Raw genomic sequence first — 23,795 nt, forward strand, 5'->3', positions numbered from 1 at the left:
GAGAAATGCCACTACAAACCTTTCTCCACCCTGACAAATACTTATTAATCATTGCTAAATAAAAACCAAAAGAACTGCGGATGCCGTAAGGAAGAGTCACTGGACCCGAAACGTTAACTTTGATATTTTCTTCACAGATGCTGCCAGACCTGCTGAGCTTTTCCAGCAACTTTGTTTTTGTTGTTGTTGGATTAAGCATTGCTGTCTGTTTCCTATCACTCAGCCAATTCTGTATCCACCTTGCCACTGTACCCTTTATTTCATGACCTATATGCTTGCTCACAAGTCTGATATGCAGTATTTCCCATTGACAGTACAACATTCCAAATTGAACCGCACTGACTAGAATGACTTTGGGATTCTCTATGCTGCATTAGCTTCTATTTGCTGATCACTATCCAGTGCCTTATTGAGATCTTAGATGAAATCACTATTTGAATGGGTGGGGTGGCAGAGGGCAAAAAGTGATGTAAGAATATAGAATGCCCTTGAACAACACCTGAGGTCAGTATGGAAATTGGACTTAAAAATTATTTAGTTCTAAACTTAGTATAATTGGATCAGCATGGACTGGGGACTGAACGGAGATTATTAAGGGAAAAGCAATAAAGACAGATTCTGACCACAAAATTCAAAGTCAGGAGGAGTTGGTTCATTTGGCCAGAAAGTAACTTTCAATTCTGCTCAAACTGTGTCTACAAATAGTCCCTTCACCCTCCACTGAACAGGCCAGCCATAGTTATTTTCGCAATTACCAAATTACAAGCAGAGGGGAATCCCTTCAGATCCATAGTACTGAATTATGGTAATAAGCTCAGATTTCCGATCACTTCAACTTTTCAGGTACAATGAAATAAAGCAGGTTTGTTAAAAGCTTTACACTCCATTCAGTACATCAAACATTACTATGTGGTCATCTGCTGCTTGTTAGTATTATGATTGGAAATTAAACTATTGGAATTAATTTTAGGCTCAGTTTGCCCTAATTATTCAATCACTTAATGATTGATGGACAATTTAAGTTCAAATTATTATCAAATTCAGGATCCCAATTATTTATTGCCTAAAAAGCTTCAAAAGGTCCAACAACAAATTTTGCACCGTAGAAAAGACAAATGATGAATGTTGACATATACACATGATACTAATTGATCCCATACATACTTGTTAATGCTTAATGATACTTTAGGATGTTCCATATAAACTAGATAACTCCATCTGTCAAGGAACAAGAAAAATGAACAACAAAGAATCCCAGCACCATCAGTAAGCTACACTCTGATAGTCATGTAGAAACTAAAGGAATACACAAGGATTTGCTAATGGTTATAGACTTGAGAGACTAAATGGCTTGACCCTATTCCTAAATATATAGAAGGCAGATCCTTAAGCCACAAAGGGCCATAATAGGATATCATTGGTTTAGGTGAATGTGTTCCAGCATTAAGCAACTGAATATTTGGAAAGGTTAAAGGAAAAGCTTTGGCATTATTCAAGAGATGGTTAAATGTGAAGTAGAGGGCACAGTCTGTTCCAAAAGAATGAGTAGGATGAATCAAATGCCTTTTTTGTCTGCACACACTGAGACAAATATATATTTCACAAATATGTTCATGAACTTTAATACTTCATTGCCAAGTGATTAAGATCATAGAGTAGCACAGTGCAGAAGCAGTCATTTAATAGAAGTTATTGATTTGGGCGTAGAAATAATTTTGTCTGCTCTATTTTCAAAATGCTATGATTTAGGCAGAGAACTTATGATTTAGACAATTAGTACTTGCATAGCATCTTCGAAATACCAAAATGCCCCAAGGTTCAAAGCCAGACTTAAAGCAGGATTAGAAAAGAAATTTGGGGAGGTGTCCAAAAGTTATTGGTTTTAACATAAGATGGCAAATAGTGAAATAAGGAGGGATTTAAAGAGGATGGCATTTTTTTTTGGTTATTTGTTCCTGGGCTGAGGTGTCGCTGGCTGGACAAGCATTTATTGCTCATCCCTAATTGCCCTAAAGAAGGTGTTGGTGAGCTGCCTTGCTGAAATGGTGCTGTTTTTGGATTGAAGGGACACCCACAGTCCTGGGTTGGGGGGGTGGTTACAATTTTTACCCAGCGATCGTGAAATATTGGTGATATAATTCAACTTTGGTGTCAGCTCGGCAATATTGTTAGATAGGAGGTGAGATGGACTTTAGGATTAGGGTAAAAGTTCGGCACAACATCGTGGTCTGAAGGGCCTGTACTGTTCTATGTTCTATGTTCTATGTTCTAATATTGCGTGAATATTGTCAGGACCTGTAAACTTTGAAATATCCAGTGTGTTCAGCCATTTCTTGATATCATGTGGAATGAATAGAATTGGTTGAAGACAGGCATCTGGGATACTGGGATCCTTGGGAGGAGACCAAAATGGATCATCCACTTGATAATTTTGTCTATAGACGTATGAAAGAAACCCAGTGAAGTAGTTTTGGATTTGGAGAATGTCGGTAGCTCAAGGAGATAGAAGAGCAAGGAGTAAACATCCTTTCTATGTCCACTTTGTCCAGACCATTCGGGATCTTGTACACTTCAATCAAATCAGCCCTTGCTATTCTGAACTCTAGTGTAAACAAGCCCAGCTTGTGCAATCATTCCTTATAGACAGCTCAGTCATTCCAAGTATTAATCTAGTAAATCTCCACTGACCTGCTTGCAACACATTTATGTTCTTCCTTAAATAGGGAGACCAAGACTGTAACACAGTATTCAAGCTCTGGTTTCACCATTGCCCTGTATATCTGAAGCATAATATCTTTACTTTTGTAATATCCCATCAGCCTTCCTGACCGTGTGTTGTACCTGCATACTAATCTTTTGTCACTCATGAGCTAGAACACCTATATCTCTCTGCACCTCAAAATTCTGAGGTGCATTCTCAATGTAAGCCCCATCCAAAATAATGATGTTATCTCTGGAGTCTTCATAATCAATTTGCCACTTGCACAATGAAAGGCTCAGGTTTATTAACCGTTGTGGCAGTCATTCATTAGATGTTGTACGTGTATCTGCTCCCACAAGTGTATGAAGCTGAAGTTCCAATAGTGAAAGTACCTGAATTGATTACAGGAATGGAAGAATAGCTTGATCTCATTCCCATGTGGGATTCCCCTAGACTGATGTGTATCAATACTGCATTAGACAAATACCTTTGAAATTAGAACAGGAGCCAGCTTGTCTGGAATATTTTTAAGCAGCACAAGTGGATGGATTGATTTTTTTTTTTTAATTTCATTCTTCCATTGGAAACATGCTGTATAAGACAGGTAACAGGAATTGTAAACTAGAACTGTGTATTTGAGGTTCAGGGAGCAATCAAGAAAGCCAAGACATTTGTTGGTTTCTCATCTCCAGTTCAAGAATTTGTGGCAACCAATTTTATGAAAGTTCAGTTCTATGCTAGGAATGTCTTAACAAATGATCAGCTGTAATTAGCAAGGTCATTAGAAAATAAAGGCTCTGAGTGTTTTCTTAAATTTCTAAAATTGTGAAATAAAGTTTGAGAGAGGATGCTTAATGAAGTTTGGAAAGTTGATGTTTGTTTGTGTTGGTTCTCTCCGTTGTTGTGTTATGCTTTCTTTGCTGAATTTTCTAATCTCAGGAATAGCAGCAGTGCTTTGTCTGGTATCCTGTCATTCCTGAAAGCTTCTGTCTTGGATATTCAGGGAAAGTAATGCCACTTGAACAGTGTTGCTTTCTACATAAAACCCATTTCCTATTGACATCCTCCTGAGAACATTAATTCATTAATACATCAAGTGTGTTGATAATCAAAATAGCCTTGGAGTCTCCAGGTCAATCTCCCAGACATTGCTGTGAATGAGGACTGTAGGACCTTGGAACAATGAAGATAGAAAATGAGGCTGTTTTACTGACAATCACCAAAATGGCCAGCAAACTGCCTCCTTGTTTTCTATTTAGTGTGGGAAAGTAGAGCGTTCTAGTGTAGACATATTGGAATGCCAGCGGCTGGATTGTGGGGATGAAGTAGCTGGAGGATTGAGTGGAGATTTGTCCTTGAATTTGACCTGACATTGGCAGCCCTACATTACACTGATGTGAATGATGCAATGGTCAGTCAGAGTATTAGCCAAAGTGCCAGTGTTTTGTGGGGGACGGAGGAGGGGGATGGTGAAGACCTAATTACAATGAAGGAGAAGTTACAGAAGACATTCTGGTACAGAGTGATGAGATCTTGTACACACCTGGGACGGTAAATACATCTTAGCAGCACACAGAACAATATCTCTATATGTTCATCCTCAAGAAACTACTTGTAGCAGCAGTTTTACAGAGTTAGTTTTTTTTTGTATAGTCTTCAATGTTTGCATTTTGCTTTTAATGACCTCTTTGGAAACCTTTCCACTGATGCCCATTTGCAATTATACAACCCACAGACTTCAAAACACTTTGTGGGCAATTAAGTACTTTTGATGTGTACTTATTGTAATGTAGGAAAGCGAAGCAGTGCATTTGTGATGCTGGCTCTCAAAAGCAGCAATGTGATAAATGATGAAGCAACCTGTTTTATGATGTTGGTTACTGTTGTTTAACACTGCCCCACAGTGCCAGGAACCCAGGTTCGATACCACCCTTGGGTGACTGTCTGTGTGGAGTTTGCACGTTCTCCCTGTGTTTGCGTGGGTTTCCTCCGGGTGCTCCAGTGTCCTCCCATAGTCCAAAGATTAGGTGATTAGTTGGATTGACCATTGCCCATAGTGACCAGGGATGTGCAGGCTAGGTGGATTAGCCATGGGGATTGCAGAGATAGGATAGTGGTGTGAGTCTGGATGGGATGATCTTCAGTGTGGACATGATGGGCCAAATGGCCTGTTTCTGCACTGTAGGAATTCTATAATTCTATGATTCTATGAATTAATTGGTCAGGGTATCTGGGAGAACCACTATGCTCTTCGAACAGTGTGACAGGATTTCTTGTATCTATCTACCTGAAGGAGAAGATGGTACTTCAGTTTAGCATCTCGTGTGAAAGACAGCTCTTCTGACAGTGCAGCACTCTCAGTACTGCATTCAGGTTTTATGTTAGATTGTGTAGGCTTTTGTAATGTAGCTCGAACCATTCGTAAATGTTACTTTTAAAAATTATCTTCAAACATTAATTCATTGTAGAATATGTTTAAAGCCAGAAGCTTTTATACATATTTTACAGTTCTTTACTTGTCAGTTATGTAGTTGCTGCACATTTGTGAAAACGAAAAAAAATCTTTCAAAATAACTTTTGCATTTACTGGAAAGGTTACAAAGCTAATGATGTGTCAATGTCTCCTGGGGCAGTAAGTTATGATCTACCTCAGCCAGTGCAGTAAGAGCACTCGGAGGGGCTTTCCCATTCCCTCCCTTTTTCTGCCTCCAACCGTACACAGCCATCCCCTTTCCTCTAAAGGTTTTCACATGAATGCAGTCCACATCAATGCATTTGATAATAAAGAGATTATTATTTTATTCTATTTTTCTTTTCCTGTTTGCCCATTCTTCCCTGCAGTCACTGGGTGACTCATGCAGTCCAAATTCATGCAAACTGTTTGATCCGTGTGAGTCAAGACAATGGGTTTGATGTGGACTCCCAGCTAAGCCTGTTCCTTCCCTCAGTCAACATATCCCTGCACAGATTGCAATAAAGATTACTGGATGTAGAAACTCTTTCTGACTTTCTTCCCCCTTCCTTTCCCACTCAGCTTCCTAATGTGAGAGTACAGAGGTCATTTTGAGTTTTCCACTGCTGTGTTTGCTGAGTTTGGCTAATATAATGCTGGTTAACTTCCTTGTCCTTCATGGCTCACTATTTCACCAGAAATACAACATCCATATTAATTATTGGGGAATCCCTATAGCTAGGTTCAAACTTAGTGCAGGGGAGGAAGGACCATGTTGTGAATACCCTGCACCAGAGGGGAGAGAAGTAGCAAAAGTGGGAGAAATGAGAGGAATTAAAGATGATGAGAATTGATCCAAGATCACAGTGCTTCCAAGTGAGCATTTGAACAAGGCTGAACATTATTGATTACCAAGTGTTAGACCTCTTGTTAATTGGATTTCATTTCATTTGTTCTGGGAATGTGAGCACCACTGGTCAGGCCAGCATTTATTGCCCATCTCTCATTGACTCTCAACTGCCCTGTGGGCAACCTCATTGCTGTGGGTCTGCAGTTACATGTGGGTCAGAATAGGTAAGGACAGCAGATTTTCTTCCCTAAAAGACTTTAGTGACCCAGGTGGATTTTTGTAACAATTGGTTGCCATTAGGCCAGATCTTTCTTTTAGATTTTGCCGAATTCAAGTTTCATCATCTATTATGGTAGGATTTGAACCCATGTTGCTAGAATATTGACTGGAGTTTGTGGATTGCTAGTCCATGTCATTACCGCTATGCCATCGCCTTCCCCCCTTTGAATTTCCTGTCTCCTTAGCAGGACTATGCCAATAATAGCAGTGATGTATGTAAAAGGGTGCAAAGTTAGTGAGCATAAAAACCTATAGGACTAGGAAAATTTAAACTTGAGTGAAGGCCTACTCAGTTGTTTGGAGTGTGGTCCTTGGGGTACATACATCCAAGCCATGACTAAATTACAACAACACCAATAAGTCAAGAAAAGCTGGAGATGTAAATAAATGTTATTAATACCAGAGCGCTGAGTAATGGGGAAAGTAGGAAACTTACACATTATTGAATACATTCCACTATCCTTACTTTGTAACCTTGATTTAAGATCAAGTTAACTCCAAGTATGATATGTACAAGTAGCAGAAAAAAATAGAGCATGCATTATTGTAATCCACAATAAATTTGTTTTGCAGTTGTGTGGTTTATTTTGGGATACGGGACTTTCCTCTTGCATCTTTCACTGAGTCCTGGTATTTAACTGTGGAAATCCAGAAAGGCATTCTGCCAGTGAGACTGAGTGTTTAGTAGATTTTGAACATGATACAAGTTCCTTGTTAAGTCGGCTCTCTTTCAATCGAGAGACTAAGGAAACTGAGAGCTAAAGAAGTATCTGTCTGGTAGGGAAATCTACATATAAATGGAATATATGGCCGCACTGAAATTACAGACTGTGGAAAGTGATAATCTTTGTCAAATTATTCTAGTGATTTTTTTCCATAAAGCAAATGAATTGAGCATTTGCTAACTTGTAGGTGCTCAGATACCATGTACTATTTTAAAGTTAGAATCTATTAGCATTGGAGGGTTTTCTGTAAAAGTTCACTTGAGTTAGATGGGTAATGAAAGGAACAAGCAGCCTATCCTTGCACCTCCAGGACCTGAATTTGAATCAGTGGAAATCCAAGTTTTAAAGAAAATGTACTTTGCACTTCACCCATAAGGAGTAAGCAGTGTGAGCTGCTCAGATTTGGAATATTGTGTTCAGCTCTTGACACCTTATTTAATGAAAGATGTTAAAGCCCTTTAGATAAAGGAAAAATTAGACAGATTGGGCTTATTCTTCTTGGAGCAGAGAAGGTTAAGAGGCGACCTATTTGAAGTGTTCCAAATTATGAACAATTTTGACAAAGTAAAGAAGGACATTCTGTTTCCACTTGTAGATATGTCAGTAACTAGGGGTCACAATTTCCAGGTTGTCAGCTGGGAGTGAGATGAGGAGAAACTCTTTACTCGGAGAATTGTTCGGATTTGAAATGCACAGCCTGGGAGAATGATGGAAGTGGAATCTGTGATACGTTTGAAAATATATCTGGATATATATTCGAAAGTGATGAATTTAGAGGACTGTGGAGATAGGGCTGGAGAGTGGGACAAGCTGGGAAGCTCTTTCTGGAGCTGGTACAGACACATTGTGACTCGGGCTGTCTTCTGTACTGTTAAATTCTATGATTTTTCTATAGTGTTGAAATGAAGCTATCGTTGAATCTGTATCACTACATCTAAATGCTATAAAAGCACATTTGAACATATATTTCTACCACATTTAGCAGGCAGTGTCCATTTGTTAAAGTGTAATTGGATTCCTACTGCTAGTGTCTAATCTCCACTGCTGAAAGTTCCTACCCCTGTTTGTTTGCCGACAAACAGAGTAACACTGAGGGCTGGATGTTAAGCTTCCCAACCAGTGGGGTTGAAGGATGAGCACGGAAAATCCAGTGTATTTTATCCCATCCAACCTGACCAATCTGTACTTAACAGGGAAGGTGGCACGACAGGGTATTTGTCAGGCAGACTGTCCAACCTTAGGCCTGATTGAGGCCCATGAGTGGCTATTTGATGGCTTTGTAAAGGCCACCTCCCATTCCTACTAGTATTTTACCTACTCATAGGAAGACCCAAGCTATGTGGGAGGCTGGTGTTGGGCCAGGAGGGTGATGGATCATCTTCTGCTGGTCCCGTTATAGGCACACCCACCATGATGTTACTGCTCCCTTTAGTCCTCCTCCTGAACCCAACCCCACCTGCCAATCTTTGCTGTGAGACACTCAGCTCCTCGTTGTGGTGGAACTGCAGAACTGCCAACCATCCAACTGATTAATCATTCCTTAAGGCTGTATTTCCTCCATCGATGGGTAGAAGCCTCATCTTTGAAGTGATTTGTGAGATGCAGCCACCAGCATTAAGAGCAGGGTTAACCAGCACCTCCCCTCCCAACCTGCTCTACCTTTAATTGGGGTGTGAGAGAACTGCGGTGCTTCGTAAAATCCAGCCCTGCCTCCAAACAAAGTGTTGGACAGATTTCAGTGAAATTCGATGCACAGGTCAGGTATCGTGCAAAAAAAGGAATGATATGTTTTTAGCCAAGATGTGAGTTTGTATCTAGATTTATTTTTTAAAAGATCCATTAACGTTGTGAGATAGTGAATTGCCATTTTTTAAAAAAAATGTTGTGTTATTTTATTTGCAAAATTGTTTCTTGTTTTTGTATGTTGTGAATTGCCTTGGCTAATGTGTTGGAATTTGACATGTCAAAATGAGTATTGCTGAAAAAAGACATTTTATCGAAGGAGAAGAATGTAAAGGAAAACGCCATTTAAACTGTATGAAAGGAGAGTGCTGGTTGTTTGGCAAGTGGACCCTGATTAGTAGAGGTATTGCCATGGTGAATGCACTGGTTAGATAATGAGTGATCATTAATTGTCAAACGTTGGCACACTTTTACGAAAATATAATCCTTTCTCCAACTTTGGCTGTAAATTTCTAATTTAAGAAGCCCTTAGAATTGTTCATTTTTGACTCAGGTACCCCAACTCATTAACTAATCTATAAACAAGGGCATATTTCCTGTTTAGTATAAAATAATTTGTGGTGTAGCTCAGTATTATTCTCAGATATGCAGTGAAGTACAAGATCCTCAATGGTACATTAGCTCTTGTTTTATGCTTTTCAAATATAATAATAATCACTAGACAGGCTAACAGGGCTAAAGGCTGATATGTCCCTTGTGCCTGATGGGTTGTATTCTTGTATTTTATAGTCCCAGAGGATTGAAAGATGTGACATCCTTAATCAAAAAAGGAGAGAAATGAAAAACGGGTAACACTAGGCCAGTTATCTTAGCATTTGTATTTCAGAGAATGTTAGAGTCTATTATAATGGAAGTAATGGTAGAGCATTTCAAAATAGATAATGGAATGAGTCATTATAGTTTCATGAATGGAACATCATGCCTGACAAATTTATTAGAATTCTTTGAGGAAGTAATAGGCGGGATGGATAAAGGGGAACCAATGGATGTAATATATTTGGATTCCCAAAAGGCAGGGAGAAGTAGCCTTATGTGTGGTACCTTAAAAAATCAGATTCTAATGTGTTGGTGATAGTATATGTTATATATTGGCTAACTAATAGAATAAAGAGAGTTGGGATAAGAATTGAACTTTCAGGATGGCAACCTTTAACTAGTGGAATGTCATAGGGATCAGTGCTGGGGCTACTGTTATTTATGTATTAATGACGGTGCAGGGAAGTCAATGTGCAATAGCCAAGTTTGTGGACAGCACAAAAACAAGCAGGAGTGCAAGTTGTGAGGATGACAATAAAGCAGAATATGGACAAGTTAATTGAGTGGGCAAAAACTTAGTAGTTGGAATATAACGTGGATGATGTGAGGTTATGCACTTTGGCAAGAAGAATAGAGGAGCTGAACATTATTTAACTGGACTGCAGAGAGCTACAGCACAGTGTAATTTGAGGGTCCTCATGCATCAATCACAAAAAAGCTAGCATCCAAGTTCAACGAGTGAGAAGGAAGACAAATGGACAGTTGGCCTTGTTTCCAAAAGGAGTGGAGTTTAAAAATGGGGTAATCTTGTTCAAACTACACAAGGCATTTGTTAGACCAGAGCTGTGAACAGTTTTGTTGCCAGTTTCTAACATTAGAGACAGTCTAGAGAAGGTTCACCAGACTGAATCCAGGTATGGAGGGATTGTCTTAGGAGGAGGGGTTGAGTCGTTTGGGCTTGTGCTCAGTGTTTGGGGGAATGAGAGGAGATCTTTATTGAAACACGTATAACGTTCTGAGGAGGCTTAATGGAAACGATGCAGAGAGTTGCTTTTCCCTTGTGGGGAAAATCTAGGATTAGACGGCTAATCTCAGTGTTAGGAGTCACTCGGTAAAGACAGAGATGAGGAGGAATTTCTCTCCGAGGGTAGTGAATCTCTGAAATTGTTCATAGCAGAGGTTTATTAAGTATGATCAAGGCTGGGAGTGACAGATTTTTAATCAGCAAGGGAATTGAGAGTTATGGAGGTAAGGCAGAAAAGTGGAGTTGAGGGCTATCAAACTAGCCACGATCTCATTGAATAGTGAGCAGACCTGATGGGCCGTATGGCCTACCTCTGCTCCCATGTTTTGCTATATCGCTTGTTTTGTTGCTACATTGCTGATCTTCAGATGAGCAACTTTATTTTTCTCAGTGACAGTACTCGTAGGGGCAGAAAACCTAGTAATGTGTTGCCAGAAGGCCATGTTTCAGGCTTCATGTTTGATTAAGTCAGTGTCTTTAGTATTTTACCTACAATAAAATTTTTATCTTTGGTACGGAGTTTAGAAGAATGAGGCATATTGATTGAAATATATCAAATCCTGAGCAGCTTTGACAGGGGAGATGTGGATAGGGTGTCACCTTTTGTGGAAAACCTTGAACTAGGAGCCACCTATTTCAAAATAAGGGGTTACCAATTTATAACAGTTATGAAGATAATGTTATTCTTACAGAGGGTCATGGGTCTTCTAAATTCTGACTTATGGAGCTGAGTGGCCCACCCCTGCTCCTTGTTTGTATGCTGATAAAATAGCCATAACATAGAATTGCTGCAATAAGGTGCTTTAGCACCATTTAATTGACTTGAGCTTGTTTCTATATAAAATATAAAGTTCGTATTGATTTTAGTTTGGAGAAGAAAGAATTGATTCAGGCAATTGAATGTACATTGTGCGTTTCTGCTTTTGTTGGTAAACACTCTGTCAGAGTAAGACTGTGCATCTAGTGACCATTTGTGTCAAATTTATAGAGTCGTAGAGTTATACAGCACGGAAACAGACCCTTCAGTCCAACTTGAACATGCTGACCAAGTATCCTAAAGTAACCTAGTCCCATTTGCCAGCATTTGGCACATATCCCTCTAAACCCTTCCAATTCATATACCCATCCAGATACCTTTTTAAATGTGTTAATTTTTTCCGCCTCCACCACTTTCTCTGGCAGCTCATTCCATACACGTACCTCCCTCTGCATGAGAAAGTTGTCCCCCCAGGTCCTTTTGTTAAGTCTTTTCACTCTCACTTTAAACCTATGCCCTCTAGTTTTGGACTCCCCTACTCTGGGAAGAAGAGCTTAGCTATTAGCCCTATACATAACCCTCATGATTTTACAAACCTCAATAAGGTCACCCCTCAGTCTCAATGCTCCAGGAGAAAAAAATCCCAGTCTATTAGGCATCTCCCAATAGGATTTGTTTATTCGAATCAGAGATATAGAACGTCAGCCTCTCTGCTCCTATGATGCTGCTTGGCCTGCTGTGTTCATCCAGCCCTGCACCTTGTTGTCTAGGATTTGTTTATTAATGGTTTATGTTCTTTGAGTCTGTGCCATCAGCACTGAAATGAGGTTTAATAAAGTTTTCTATTACCATATCTGTTAAGATTCACTAATTGAAGCTGAGAAATTGATCTTTCGCTTTAATGTTTACATTTTGATCACTGCTATGATGCCATGTCACTATGAGGAATGTGCAGAGTGATTCTTCAAAACAATATTCCATAAACTGTGCGACCAACTAGAAAGGAATCCCTAAATTAGTAAGACTGCTTTTTCCTTTGCTCCATATCCCTGGAGAAAATTCTAAGCTACTCTTTATTGTTCTACTCCTCTCCCTGGTATTTTGTATTAACCAGACAGGAACAGGGAAGCTTCCGTGGCTTGAGTCAATTAATCTGAATGATAGACCATATAAACCCAAGCTCAATCTATTTAGTTTTCTGGTGACTTATTAAATACCTGAGCTAAGGGTGACCCAAAATATGGAACTCAGTAAAGCATAGGATTAGTTGATGCAATTGTACTAAAAGCATATTTTCTTATAGATCTGGACGGCCATTGGCCATGGCAACTGCAAGAAACATAGAGTCATCAGCCCCGCAACTGTCCCTAATGCAGCAGGCCAATGTGGCTAATGTTCCGATTAGCAGGCTGGCATCTCTAAACATTGAACCAGAAGATGGGGGCTTCAAGGAGAAGTTTGTGCTGAAACTGGAAAATAAATACAAATGTGAATATTGTCATCTTGCACTCTGCAATCCCAAACAGACTGAGTGTGGCCACAGATTCTGTGAAAGTTGTGTAAGGAAAATCATTGGGTAAGGAATACTTTATTAGAAATTCTGATGTATAATTTTGATTAAAATGAATGACCCCCTTCATATATTGCAATCATAGTTAGATGAGTGGACTAACTTGACATATTTCAACTTGAACTTATTTTATCTGAATAAAAAATTTACAAATATTTTGCAAACTATTATCTATGCGACAGTGAAAGTGAAATACCAAGTTGAACAAGGAAAGGTGTCAATTATTAAATTCTTGTTAATTGACTGATTCTTGAGAGAGAATAATAACAGTGTGATAGCAATCCAAGTTCATGAGGAATAATTATTCCATGATTTCTTTTGGGGTCAATTTGGACTAATAGTGGAACATCACAACTTCGAGTGTGAGAAAATATCATTCAGACCAAAGGCTTATCTTCTGTTATTGAAAATAATTTACTTCGTTTTCTTTCTAGGGATTTCTTGGGGATTGATTTACAATTTACATCCATGGTCATAGTTTTAGGATTAGGGGTAGCAGATTTAAAACAGAGAGGAGGAGAAATTACTTCTCTCAAAGGACTGTGAATGTGTGGAATTCACTCTCCCAGTGTGGTAGATGTTGGGACATTGAGCAAATTTTAAGAAGGAGATAGACAGATGTTTAATTAGTAATGGGTGGAAGGGTTATGAAGAGCAGGCAGGAAAGTGGAGTTGAGGCCAAGATGAGATCAGCCATGATGGTATTGCTTGGTGGAGCAGGTTTGAGGGGCTGATTTGTCTACTCCTGCTCCTAGTTCCTATGTTCTTATGAGGGGTAATTTACTTTTCAAGTCTTCAAAGAAATGACAATTGAAAATGAGAGATTCTGATCTAGAGCTTCGAGAGATATCAACTCTAGAGCGTTGAAGTATTAGCATTAAAATAAATATATAGATATGGTGATAGGCAACCCCTACAGTGTTTTTTGATGCACTAATAGAATCTAGAGAGGAATGTTTCTGGTAATATTACTTGAATAGTGCTACAGAACTAAAAGAAAAATGTGCCCTTTTGTATGTCTGAGTTATGTAACCAAAACATTATTTCTGTGCCATTTAGGATTTAAATTAAGTGGCTATTATGTTTATTTGATGTTTTATGTTTCTAGGAGTCCAAAACCCGTTTGTCCAGTGGATAATGTGCCTTTATTTGAGAATACGGTAGGCAAGAGAATTGTATAATAGTTCTTAAATTCAATTTTGGAATTTTAATCGAGACTAATTTTGACATAGCATGTCATTTATTGTTTTTTCAAAGATTTTCAAGGACATCTGCTGTAAAAAAGAAGTTCTTGCACTTCACATCTTCTGTAGGAATGAGTTAAATGGCTGCAAGAAACAGCTACCTCTTGGAAATCTTGAGGTAAATGATATGATTCAGCATCTAACTTAACTTGAAAATTCTTTATTTTGATTTATTTTTATATAATGATTGGACTGAGGTATTATTAAGTTTTAATTTGGTTTGTAGAATTCTAAAGCCTCTTTGTTAATTCTTAAAATATTAACGTGTTGCATGTAATTATAATATATGCAAAAGTCAAAAGGTCTAGATGTTATGACAACTGACAAGATTGTGTTATGAGGGTTATAGTTTGAGAATTTAATTAAACAATTTAAGAAGGTATTCAATGCATCACTAATGAGATAATTATGTGGTCCTTGGCTTATTGATTGATTGTTTTATATTTTTTATATGTATATATGATAAACAAAGTGGACGTCACTGTCAAGACCAGCATTTAACATCCATCCCTAAATGCTCTTGAGAAAGTGGTGTTGACGTGCTATCTTGAATTTTTATTATTCATTTTTGGGATGTGGGCGTCGCTGGTTGGGCCAGGATTTACTGCCCATCCCTTATTGCCTTTGAGAGGGTGGTGGTTAGCTTTCTTTTTGAAATGCTGCAACCCATGTGCTACAGGGTGGGAATGCAATTAGGGAAGGAGATCCAGGATTTTGACCCAACAACTCCGAAGAACAGGTGATATATTTCCAAGTCAGCATGGTGAGAAACTTGGAGGGGAACTTGCAGGTGGTGGTGATCCTATATATCTGCTGCCCTTTTCCTTCTAGATGGTTATGATCATGGGTTTAGAAGGTGTTATCTAAGGAGCCTTGAAAAATTTCTGCAGTGCATCTTTGCATGTTATGCAAAGCTGCATTTAACTGAGTAACTTGCTAGGCTAGTTCAGAGGAAAATTAAGAGCCACTTGTATTGCTATGTGTGTGGAGTCACGTAGAGGCTAGACTGAATAAGGATGGCAGATTTCCTTCGCTAAAGGACACCAGTGAACCAGTTGGTTTTGTTCACCACCCAGTATTTTCATAGTCACCGTTGCTGATAGTCATCTTTTATTCCAGGTTGATTTTAATTAACTGAATTTAAATTCCCCAGCTGCTATACTGGGCTTTGCAGTCAGAGTCTCCAGATCATTACTAGTCCAGTAATGTAACCAATATTCTACTATATCCCCCAAAATCAAAATTATGTTTCCATATTGGAGGAAATAATGTCAATGCCAACATTTATTTTTTTTATTTTTTCTCTTAAAGGGTCACTTACTTGAATGTCCTCACCAGGAAGTCTGCTGTGCACGCAGGGGATGCACAGAAATGATGCAAAGGAAAGATTTAGCTGACCATTTGAATTCAAGCTGTAAATATCGAGAACAAACCTGTAAATACTGCAGGAACGAGATTGCTATTGTTGACTTAAAAGTAAGAACACCATTGAAATAAATGTATGTTTGTTTGTTATTTCATCTCTCATCAGCAATGCTCCTTATGTTTATGAGATCTAACATTCCAAATATATTGAAGAACAACTAGAATCCTGCTGGAAGTTTTGGAGTAATTTATTGTTATCAATTAATAAATGCCTTTCCACATTCATATGCCACCATTTTGATTGATTCCGTGAATGCTAAATTGAAAAGCAAAACCAAAAAAGTAATTATGTCCCGATTATTACCTGAGCCATGAGCTAATTGGCACAGGGTCAACAAGATTAAAGGGATAAAGCATGACTGAATGATTGGTGTGGGAGAAACATGTTCGAATCCATGGGTTGTTGGATCCAGTACTGAGGAAGGAGGGAGCTCTTCTGATGAAATGGGTTCCACCTGAATCTTGCTGGGACCAGAGGCCTGGCGAATCACATAACTGGGGTTGTGGGTAGGGCTTTAAACTAATTAGTTTGGTGGGGGGGAAACGGTGGAGGGTTAGTTGCATGGAAAATTGTGGAAAAAGTTAAAGGCCGGGAGGGCTCAGCAGAGGTTATTAAAGTTTCCAGAACAAGGAATTGGACAGAGAGTATGGAAAGAGTCAGGAATCTATCCTCAGTCACAGCAGATCAGGGGACACTTATGAGACAGGGTGTTGTGGGGGGTGGGGGGAGCAGAGTGTGTTGTACTTAAATGCACGCAGCACGTGAAACAAGATAAACGGGCTTGTAGTGCAGTTTGAAATTGGCACATACAATGTTACGGATATCACACAGATGTGGCTGCAAGGGGATCAGGGTGGAAACTAAATATCCAAGGATATGTGTCCTGTTGAGAGGACGGGCAAATGAACAGAGGGCTGGTGTTACCTTGTTAGTAATAAATGAAATTAAATTGATAGTAAGAAGTGACATAGAATCGAAAGGCACAGATTAATTGTGGGTCCAGTTAAAGAGTCGCAAAGGTAAAAAAATGTACAGGCCTCCTAGCAGTAGTTAGGATGTGGAGAAGAAAATAAATCAGGAGATAGTGCCTTTCTTAGATACTTTTTCTGTTAGAATAGTTGTGGGGGACTTCAATATGCAGGTGGAATCCATGGCTGACCAGGGAAATCAGGGACAGAATTAAAGCAAAAGTAAAGGTGGACAATGTGGTCCTGGCATTGCTGCTCATCATCTTCCCTGCTAGGCTCCCCTTCCAATCAACTCTGGCCAGCTCCTCCATCGTGATCAGGTACTTGATTAGTAAGGGGGTGAAGGGTTACAGGGAGAACCCAGCAGAATGGGGTTAAGAAACATATCGGACATGTTTGAAATGTGGAGCAGACATGATGGGTCAAATGGCCTGATTCTGTTCATATATCTATGGCCTTATGGTGATCTCAGTTGTTCCTTAAGTCTTTTAAATGTTGGTTAAATAAACAAATCTTCTACGCTAAAAGCATAAGTATTTCTGTCATTGGTCATTAACGCGGTCACTCCTTGACCTAGTGAAGAGTCTTCAGACGTTTAACTAATAAAGATGCTAAACAAGTATAAATATTTATTCTCCGAAAATGAGAAGTGCCCAGTATCCTTCAGGAAAGGGAAACTAAATCAGAGCATAGTTTTTACACCCTCCCTTGCAACTCTAAGAGAAGATTTGGAAATGATGTGAGATATTGTATCAACAAAACAGTAACCACCTCAACTGCTGAGAATGATCTATTAATTTAGTTCAGTATTGACGGCGACTGAGATTTGCAAAAGGCTTGAGTAATTTTATAAGAATGCTTCTGATTTCAGGCACACGCTGTGGTTATTTCTGTCTTGCATAACAATACTTGACATTTTATTCCCTATCTGGCAGTAGTTCTTTGTAACCGGTGATGGTAGGGGAGGTGTTAACCAGAATAGTGATAATTTAATCTCAAATTAGTAATGCTCGGGTAAACCTATGACCAAAGTGATGCTATTGGCTTTTTTTTCTAAGCACTTGAAAGAGAATAATGGCCTTCAGGGATGTTTTTTATTTGCTTTTTGTTGATTTTGTACAAAATGAATCACATTGAAAACTAAACCAGGTTCTAATTCTTCTTTAATCGTGACTGCCTCTGCCTCTAGTAAAACGCGTTTCTGCCCTTTCCTGCCTAACCTGAGGTAGAAGCACTGACCACTTTCATAGCCACACTAGATCTGCATTTTATACAGGAATGTAGGCAGTTGCTTCCATATAAAACCTGTACGTAAACCTGTATCCTGCTGTACAAAACAGAATCTTTTAATACCTTTTTCAGTCAATCGCATCCTGTATTAAGTGCATAGCATGTTAATCAGATCCGTCAGCGTAAAGGAAATGCCGGGGCTGCAGTTTATCTTGAGTGAGATCAATTGGTGAAGTCCTGGGAAACTAATGCCTGTGGCACCAATTCTCAGCCAAAACCAACTTGTTCAGAAGTGAGGAGAAGTTTTTTTTGGGTGGGTTGGAGAGGTGGTCGGTGGGGGGTGGAAGTGAGGCAGATTTAAACATAAGCTGCTGAAAGTGAAATGCAGCAAAATTAATACATCCATTCAATGTACATGATTAACATTCAACATTTGTGATCAAATGTCTTCAATTAGTCATTGCCCTGGGCAGTTCAACATATAATATTGTAACTAATTAAAATCAACTGCATTTAAAACTGTACAAGGATTTCATGACTGGAAGTAAACAAATGGATTTAAGGTTAAAGACCAATGTACACTCATGGGTAATGTCTTTTGAAGGGAGTAGTATTTGAGGAAATTGAAGGTTTCCCTTCCTTTTTATAGAAACATGAAGAGTTTGACTGTCCATCGTTCCCAGTGCCATGCCCCAATAAGTGCAATGCTCGTATTCTGAGGGGAGAGGTAAGTGGGTGTCTTTTGAATTCCTTGCAACACAGCATTAAGCTTTAGCAGCTGGATATTTCAAGTAGATAGTGCAAGGAGAAAATCACAAAATTCAGGGTGTCCTTTCGAATGAAAGCGTAGAGCCAAAATTCCTATTGATGGAAAAGGAGGGGAGGAAGAAATTTGTAACTGTAAATAGCCACTTCGACAGTGGATTTCTGTTGTGATTCCTGGATTTTATTTTTAGGATTTACTGAGTGTGCATCCTAATCTGAACTGTAACATTACAACAGTCTCTTATTCCCTTCCTAAATGGAAACTGAATTAATGAGATGGTGATTTGTCGTTGGTTTTATGTGCTCAGTCATAATGCTGTCTAATCTTGATTGCTAAAAGCCAGGGTAGGCAATACAATGTCTCAACTGTGCTTGAACGAGAGCTAAATGCTCTCTAGTGCTTTATATGAGGAGAGAGTTTCTGAAAATTTTGTAACACATTTATGTCCTTTGACTCATTAAACTTAAAAATAAAATTCAGTTCCTTACTATGGCATAATATGCTTAGAATATAAGAAAGTTGAGCTGATTAATAAAGATGAGTTTGTTGTTTGATTATACACAACATACAGTAGAAATGCTGGAAATCTCAAATAAAAGAAAGTACTGAAAGCACTCAGATCTCGTGGCATCACAGAGGGAAAACTGCATTAATGTTTCAGGTTGATGCACCTTCATGAGAATTTGAAGGCAAACTTTCTAATATTAACATTAAATTTTAGACCATTTAAACAAAGAAAAATATTCTTAAACGTATTCAGTAGCTGTGCATTGCTACTTCTAAGACTTTGACAAGGTTCCACAGTAAAGTTCATTTCTTTGTTATTGTCTTCTTCTGATGGCTGTTATGAATCACCTTCCATTTTCATTTAGACTATTCCTCTATAAAAGTGTTTGATTTGAGCTGCTTACCATTGCAACACTTTTATCAATAATACTCTGCTTTCTGTTTGCAGTTAAACAGTCATCAGTTGCAGTGTCTCAATGTGGTTATGGCTTGCCCTTTCTCTAAGTATGGATGCAACTTCCAAGTTAGTACAAAGTCTTATTGATTTTGCCGATATAAAGGCCTTACTGTAAACAGAGGGAAAAATGTCGAGAAAATAGTATTTAAATTCAAGCGTGGATCTTCTTTTAAATGGAAACAATTCTTGAGGTTTTGAAGTTGCAATAAAAAGAAAAAATGTTCAGTTTTTTTGTTGCACTATCGATATTATATTTACTATGCAACATGTAAAACTGAAGCCATACTTTCATGAATTCACGTAATATATTTAGCAAGAAGCTGGTTCAATTTGCTGACATTGTTTGGTTGAACATTTCGGAAATATAGACTCACAGCACTTTCCCTACATGTTCTATTGAACTTTATCGTTTACCGTTTTAGGGAACCAACCTGGAACTTAAAAAGCACGAAGCTGAAACTATGGCTCAACATTTGAACTCTGTGTTGATGAAGAATGGAGATCTTGAAAATACGGTAATCAGAGCGATGAATGCTGTGAATTTGCTTGGTTCATCGAAGTGTTTACTTTTAAATCAATGGAATTAATTATTTTTAAAAGAGCATGCTTGTTCTGTTGAGAAACTGGAAAGGGTGTGCGCTTGATCGCTTTTGGTTGGGTATTGAATGTAATGGCAGTCACAAGACTTCAGCCAGCTTTTTTTGTTGGGTGGGTGGGAGGGGGCCTGGTGGGGTGGGTGTTGCGATATGTCGGGCAAGGACAGAAGAAGAGATCAGCAAGATTGCTTTCATTTTAACCATTTTATAAATGACTGGTACAGGTTTTGAGAGCCTGGTATGCGTCTTTATTCTTGTGAATCCAGAATTGCTACCTGTATCAAAAATGCACTACATCAATGGTTTCAAGTAATATGTAGCAGCAGGAGAAGGGAGACCATCATTAGCCCTGGTGCTTCTCATGCTGAATCCACTGATCCCATGATGTAACAAATTGTGATCACAAACAATGGTTATACTGTTGTTCAAATGATATATTTTAAAAATCAATTCAAAATATAACTACAAATTAATTGAAATTTGTCTGGTGTTGTACAAGCATATAACAGCAAGTTACATTTTTTGGACTAAATATGAGGTCAACACGAAGCACAGTCCAACACATTCAATTAATTGTGAAGGTTTTAATTCCATCCCAGTGATCAGCAAAATGAATGCAAGTTTTACATCTTTCTATAAAAGCAACTTAATTCAAGTTAATTACACTTATAATGGAGCTCAAAACAAGAAAATTCTCTTGGCATGGCTAACAGAAGTAAAATTCCATTCTGAGTGACAGGACAGTAAGCATGCAGCTATAGCAGGTGGTCAAGAAGGCCAGTGGTATGTTGGTCTTCATAGCAAGAGGATTCAAGTACAGGAGCAGAGATATCTTGCTGCAATTATACAGGGCCTTGGTGAGACCACACCTGAAGTATTGTGTGAAGTTTTGCTCTCCTTTTCTGAGGAATGATATGTTTGCTTTGGAGGAAGTGTAGTGAAGGTTTACCAGACTGAATCTTGGTGTAATAGGACTGATATATGTAGAAAGAAGGGATGGGTTAGGATTATATTTACTGAAGTTTAGAAGAATGAGGGGGGATTTCCTAGAAACCTATAAAATTTTAACAAGATCAGACAGGATAAACACAGGAAGGATGTTCCTGATGACCAGGGAGTCCAGAACTAGGGGTCACTGTCTAAGGACATGAGAGGCCATTTAGGACTGAGTTGAGGCAATGGTGACCCTGTGAGAGAAAGAAGTTGAGGCCAAAACATTGAATGTTTTCAAGAAGGAATTAGGTATCATTCTTGGGGCTAAAGGGATCAAAGGGTATGGGGAGAATTGGGAACAGGGTGCTGAGTTGGATGATCAGCCATGATTGTGTTGAGGGGTGGAGCAGTCTCCAAGAGCTGAATGGCTTACTCTTGCTTATATATTTTTATAGTTCTATGGCATTAGCTTTCCAAAATATTTCTGGACCAAATAATCAATTTATCCAATTGGGCGAGGAACCTGTAAGGGAAAATGATGAAGTAAATATGTCACCTTTTTTAACTTCACACTTGCAAACTTGAATTTTTGGTTTGCACGAAGCAGAAAGTCTATAGGAATGATCCAGATTTGTAGACTCACAGTTACATTTTGACTTTGTAGTGCATATAGCCAGATCAATGTGAATGATTAAGAGTGCGCAGATGTCAAGTATGTTTTGCAATAGACTCCCATCAGTCAGATTTCAGCCTCCCACTACCACACCATCCTCGGCTGATATCGGGCCCTGCTGCCCACCCTGTGCATGTCTGTGCCCGCCCACGCCAGACTAATCAACCCTGTGCAGGTGTTTGATTGATGGATAGTGCTAGTGACTAATGGAAAGCCAAAAGCTCCCATTAAGCAAGCACTGCTCTCCCATCCTCTTCGTGATCTTCTGCCCCCTACACCCATTTGTCGTTGGTACAGGAAATAAGTGGGAGGTGGTAGAAGGAAATGAAAGCTGACTTAAACACTGAAATGATTAACTAATGATGCACAGTATCAATTTTTCATATAGAAAGTAACTATTTGTCAGAACCATATGTGTGGAGAATATTGCTCAAGCCTAGGCCACCCCCTCCTCCTGGGTATAGACCCCCTGGTTTTGCACCTAGTGCACCCCCTCCCTTAGGCCATGAGTAAGCAAGAATGCTGTCCTTGGTAAAATTATTTGTTTCAATGTTTAGGCCATATTTGCAGTAGTTTAAAAAAAATCAAACCTCCTATTGTGGGCTATTGATGTAATGGAGTTCCCTTTTGCAGATAAACTGTTGTCTCATTCCCAACTCTCATTGTGATTTTGTTGTTGTCATTCCTGCATAAATATCCAGTCTATGACATGAATTCCATTCATAATACAGCTAGATCAGGCTGTGCAGTATTTTATGGCTTACTAAGGTAAAAAAGATGTATCTTGTTATTATATCACAGACCCCAAGTTTGATCACTGGCTTGTTTTATCGCTGGTGTTTGTTGATTTCTTCCAGGATGTTGGTGGAACCTTAGCTCTGTAATCTCATGGTGCCCTCTAATTCTGGCCTCTTGTACAATCCCCAGTTTTGATTGCAGCATAGTTTTATTTTCCATAATCCCTACAGTGTGGAAACAGGCCATTTGGCCCAACAAGTCCACCCAACTCTCCAAAGAGTAGCCCGCCCTATCCCAATAGCCCTGCATTTCCCGTGGTTAACCCACTTAACCTACACATCCCTGGACTGCAGGAAGAAACCAGAGCACGGGGAGAATGTGCAAACTCCACATAGACAGTCGCCCGAGATTGGAATTGAACCTGGGTCCCTGGAGCTGTGAGGCAGCAGCGCTAACCACTGAGCCACTGTGCTGCCCTACGGCCTGAACTCTGGAATGTCCATCCCACACCTCTCCCCCTCACTTTCCTCCTTTAAGACACTCCTGAAAATCTACTTCTTTGAGTATTTGCTTATCTGTCCAAATATCTCCTTGTGACGAGGCTTGATGTCATACTTTGTGATGTTGTGCTGCTGTGAAGCGCTTTGGGAAGTTTTATCATATTTAAGACACAATATAAATAATTGTATTGTTGCTAACATAGTTTTTGGAATATTTAATTATAGCTGATTTTGTGTTTACACAACATACTTTGTATTAATTGTGTTGAGTGGTACAATCACTGTGCTAATTGGAACAGACTTTGAACAGATCTAGCAACTCAAGACTGGGCATCCATGAGGCGCTGTGGGCCATCAGCAGCAGCAGAACTGTACTCCAGCACAATCTGTAACCACATGGCCCAGCATATCCCCCACTCAACCATTACCATCAAGCCAGGGGATCAACCCTGGTTCAACGGAGGAGGCCATGCCAGGAGTAGCACTGTGTATAACCTGGTGAAGCCACCAAACAGGACTACTTGCATACCAAACAGCGTAAACAGCAAGTGATAGACAAAGTTAAGTGATCCCACAACCAAAGGATCAGAACTAAGCTCTGCAGTCCTGCCACATCCAGTCGTGAAAGGTGGTAGACAATTCACTCACTGGAGGAGGAGGAAGCTCCACAAATATCCCCATCCTCAATCTTGGAAGAGCCAACACATCAGAATGTAAGACTGAAGCACTTGCAGCAATTTTCAGGCAGAAGTGCCAAGTGGATGATTCATCATGGCGTTCTTCAGTAGTCCCCAGATCACAGATGACAGTCTTCAGTCAATTCAATTCATACCATGTGATAACAAGAAATGGTTGGAGACACCGGATAATGCAAAGGCTATGGGTCCTGAAAACATTTCA

The 23,795-nt window shown here is 39.2% G+C and overlaps 1 protein-coding gene across 5 annotated transcripts in view; it reads left to right on the plus strand.

The window, feature by feature from the left end:
• The window catches only part of traf3 (TNF receptor-associated factor 3), a 76,391-nt gene that overhangs the window by 35,079 nt on the left and 17,517 nt on the right, over nucleotides 1-23,795 (plus strand). For all 5 annotated transcript variants that reach the window (XM_048600377.1, XM_020514989.2, XM_048600376.1 and 2 more), the window contains exons 2-8: nucleotides 12,591-12,863; nucleotides 13,966-14,017; nucleotides 14,115-14,219; nucleotides 15,413-15,577; nucleotides 18,375-18,452; nucleotides 19,447-19,521; nucleotides 19,878-19,970. In XM_048600377.1, coding sequence (XP_048456334.1) covers nucleotides 12,610-12,863; nucleotides 13,966-14,017; nucleotides 14,115-14,219; nucleotides 15,413-15,577; nucleotides 18,375-18,452; nucleotides 19,447-19,521; nucleotides 19,878-19,970 — 822 coding nt within the window. In that variant the 5' untranslated portion in view covers nucleotides 12,591-12,609. The remainder of the gene's footprint in view (nucleotides 1-12,590; nucleotides 12,864-13,965; nucleotides 14,018-14,114; nucleotides 14,220-15,412; nucleotides 15,578-18,374; nucleotides 18,453-19,446; nucleotides 19,522-19,877; nucleotides 19,971-23,795) is intronic.

This window comes from Rhincodon typus, chromosome 8 (genome assembly GCF_021869965.1).
Source record: "Rhincodon typus isolate 14 chromosome 8, sRhiTyp1.1, whole genome shotgun sequence".
NCBI classification, from domain to species: domain Eukaryota; kingdom Metazoa; phylum Chordata; class Chondrichthyes; order Orectolobiformes; family Rhincodontidae; genus Rhincodon; species Rhincodon typus.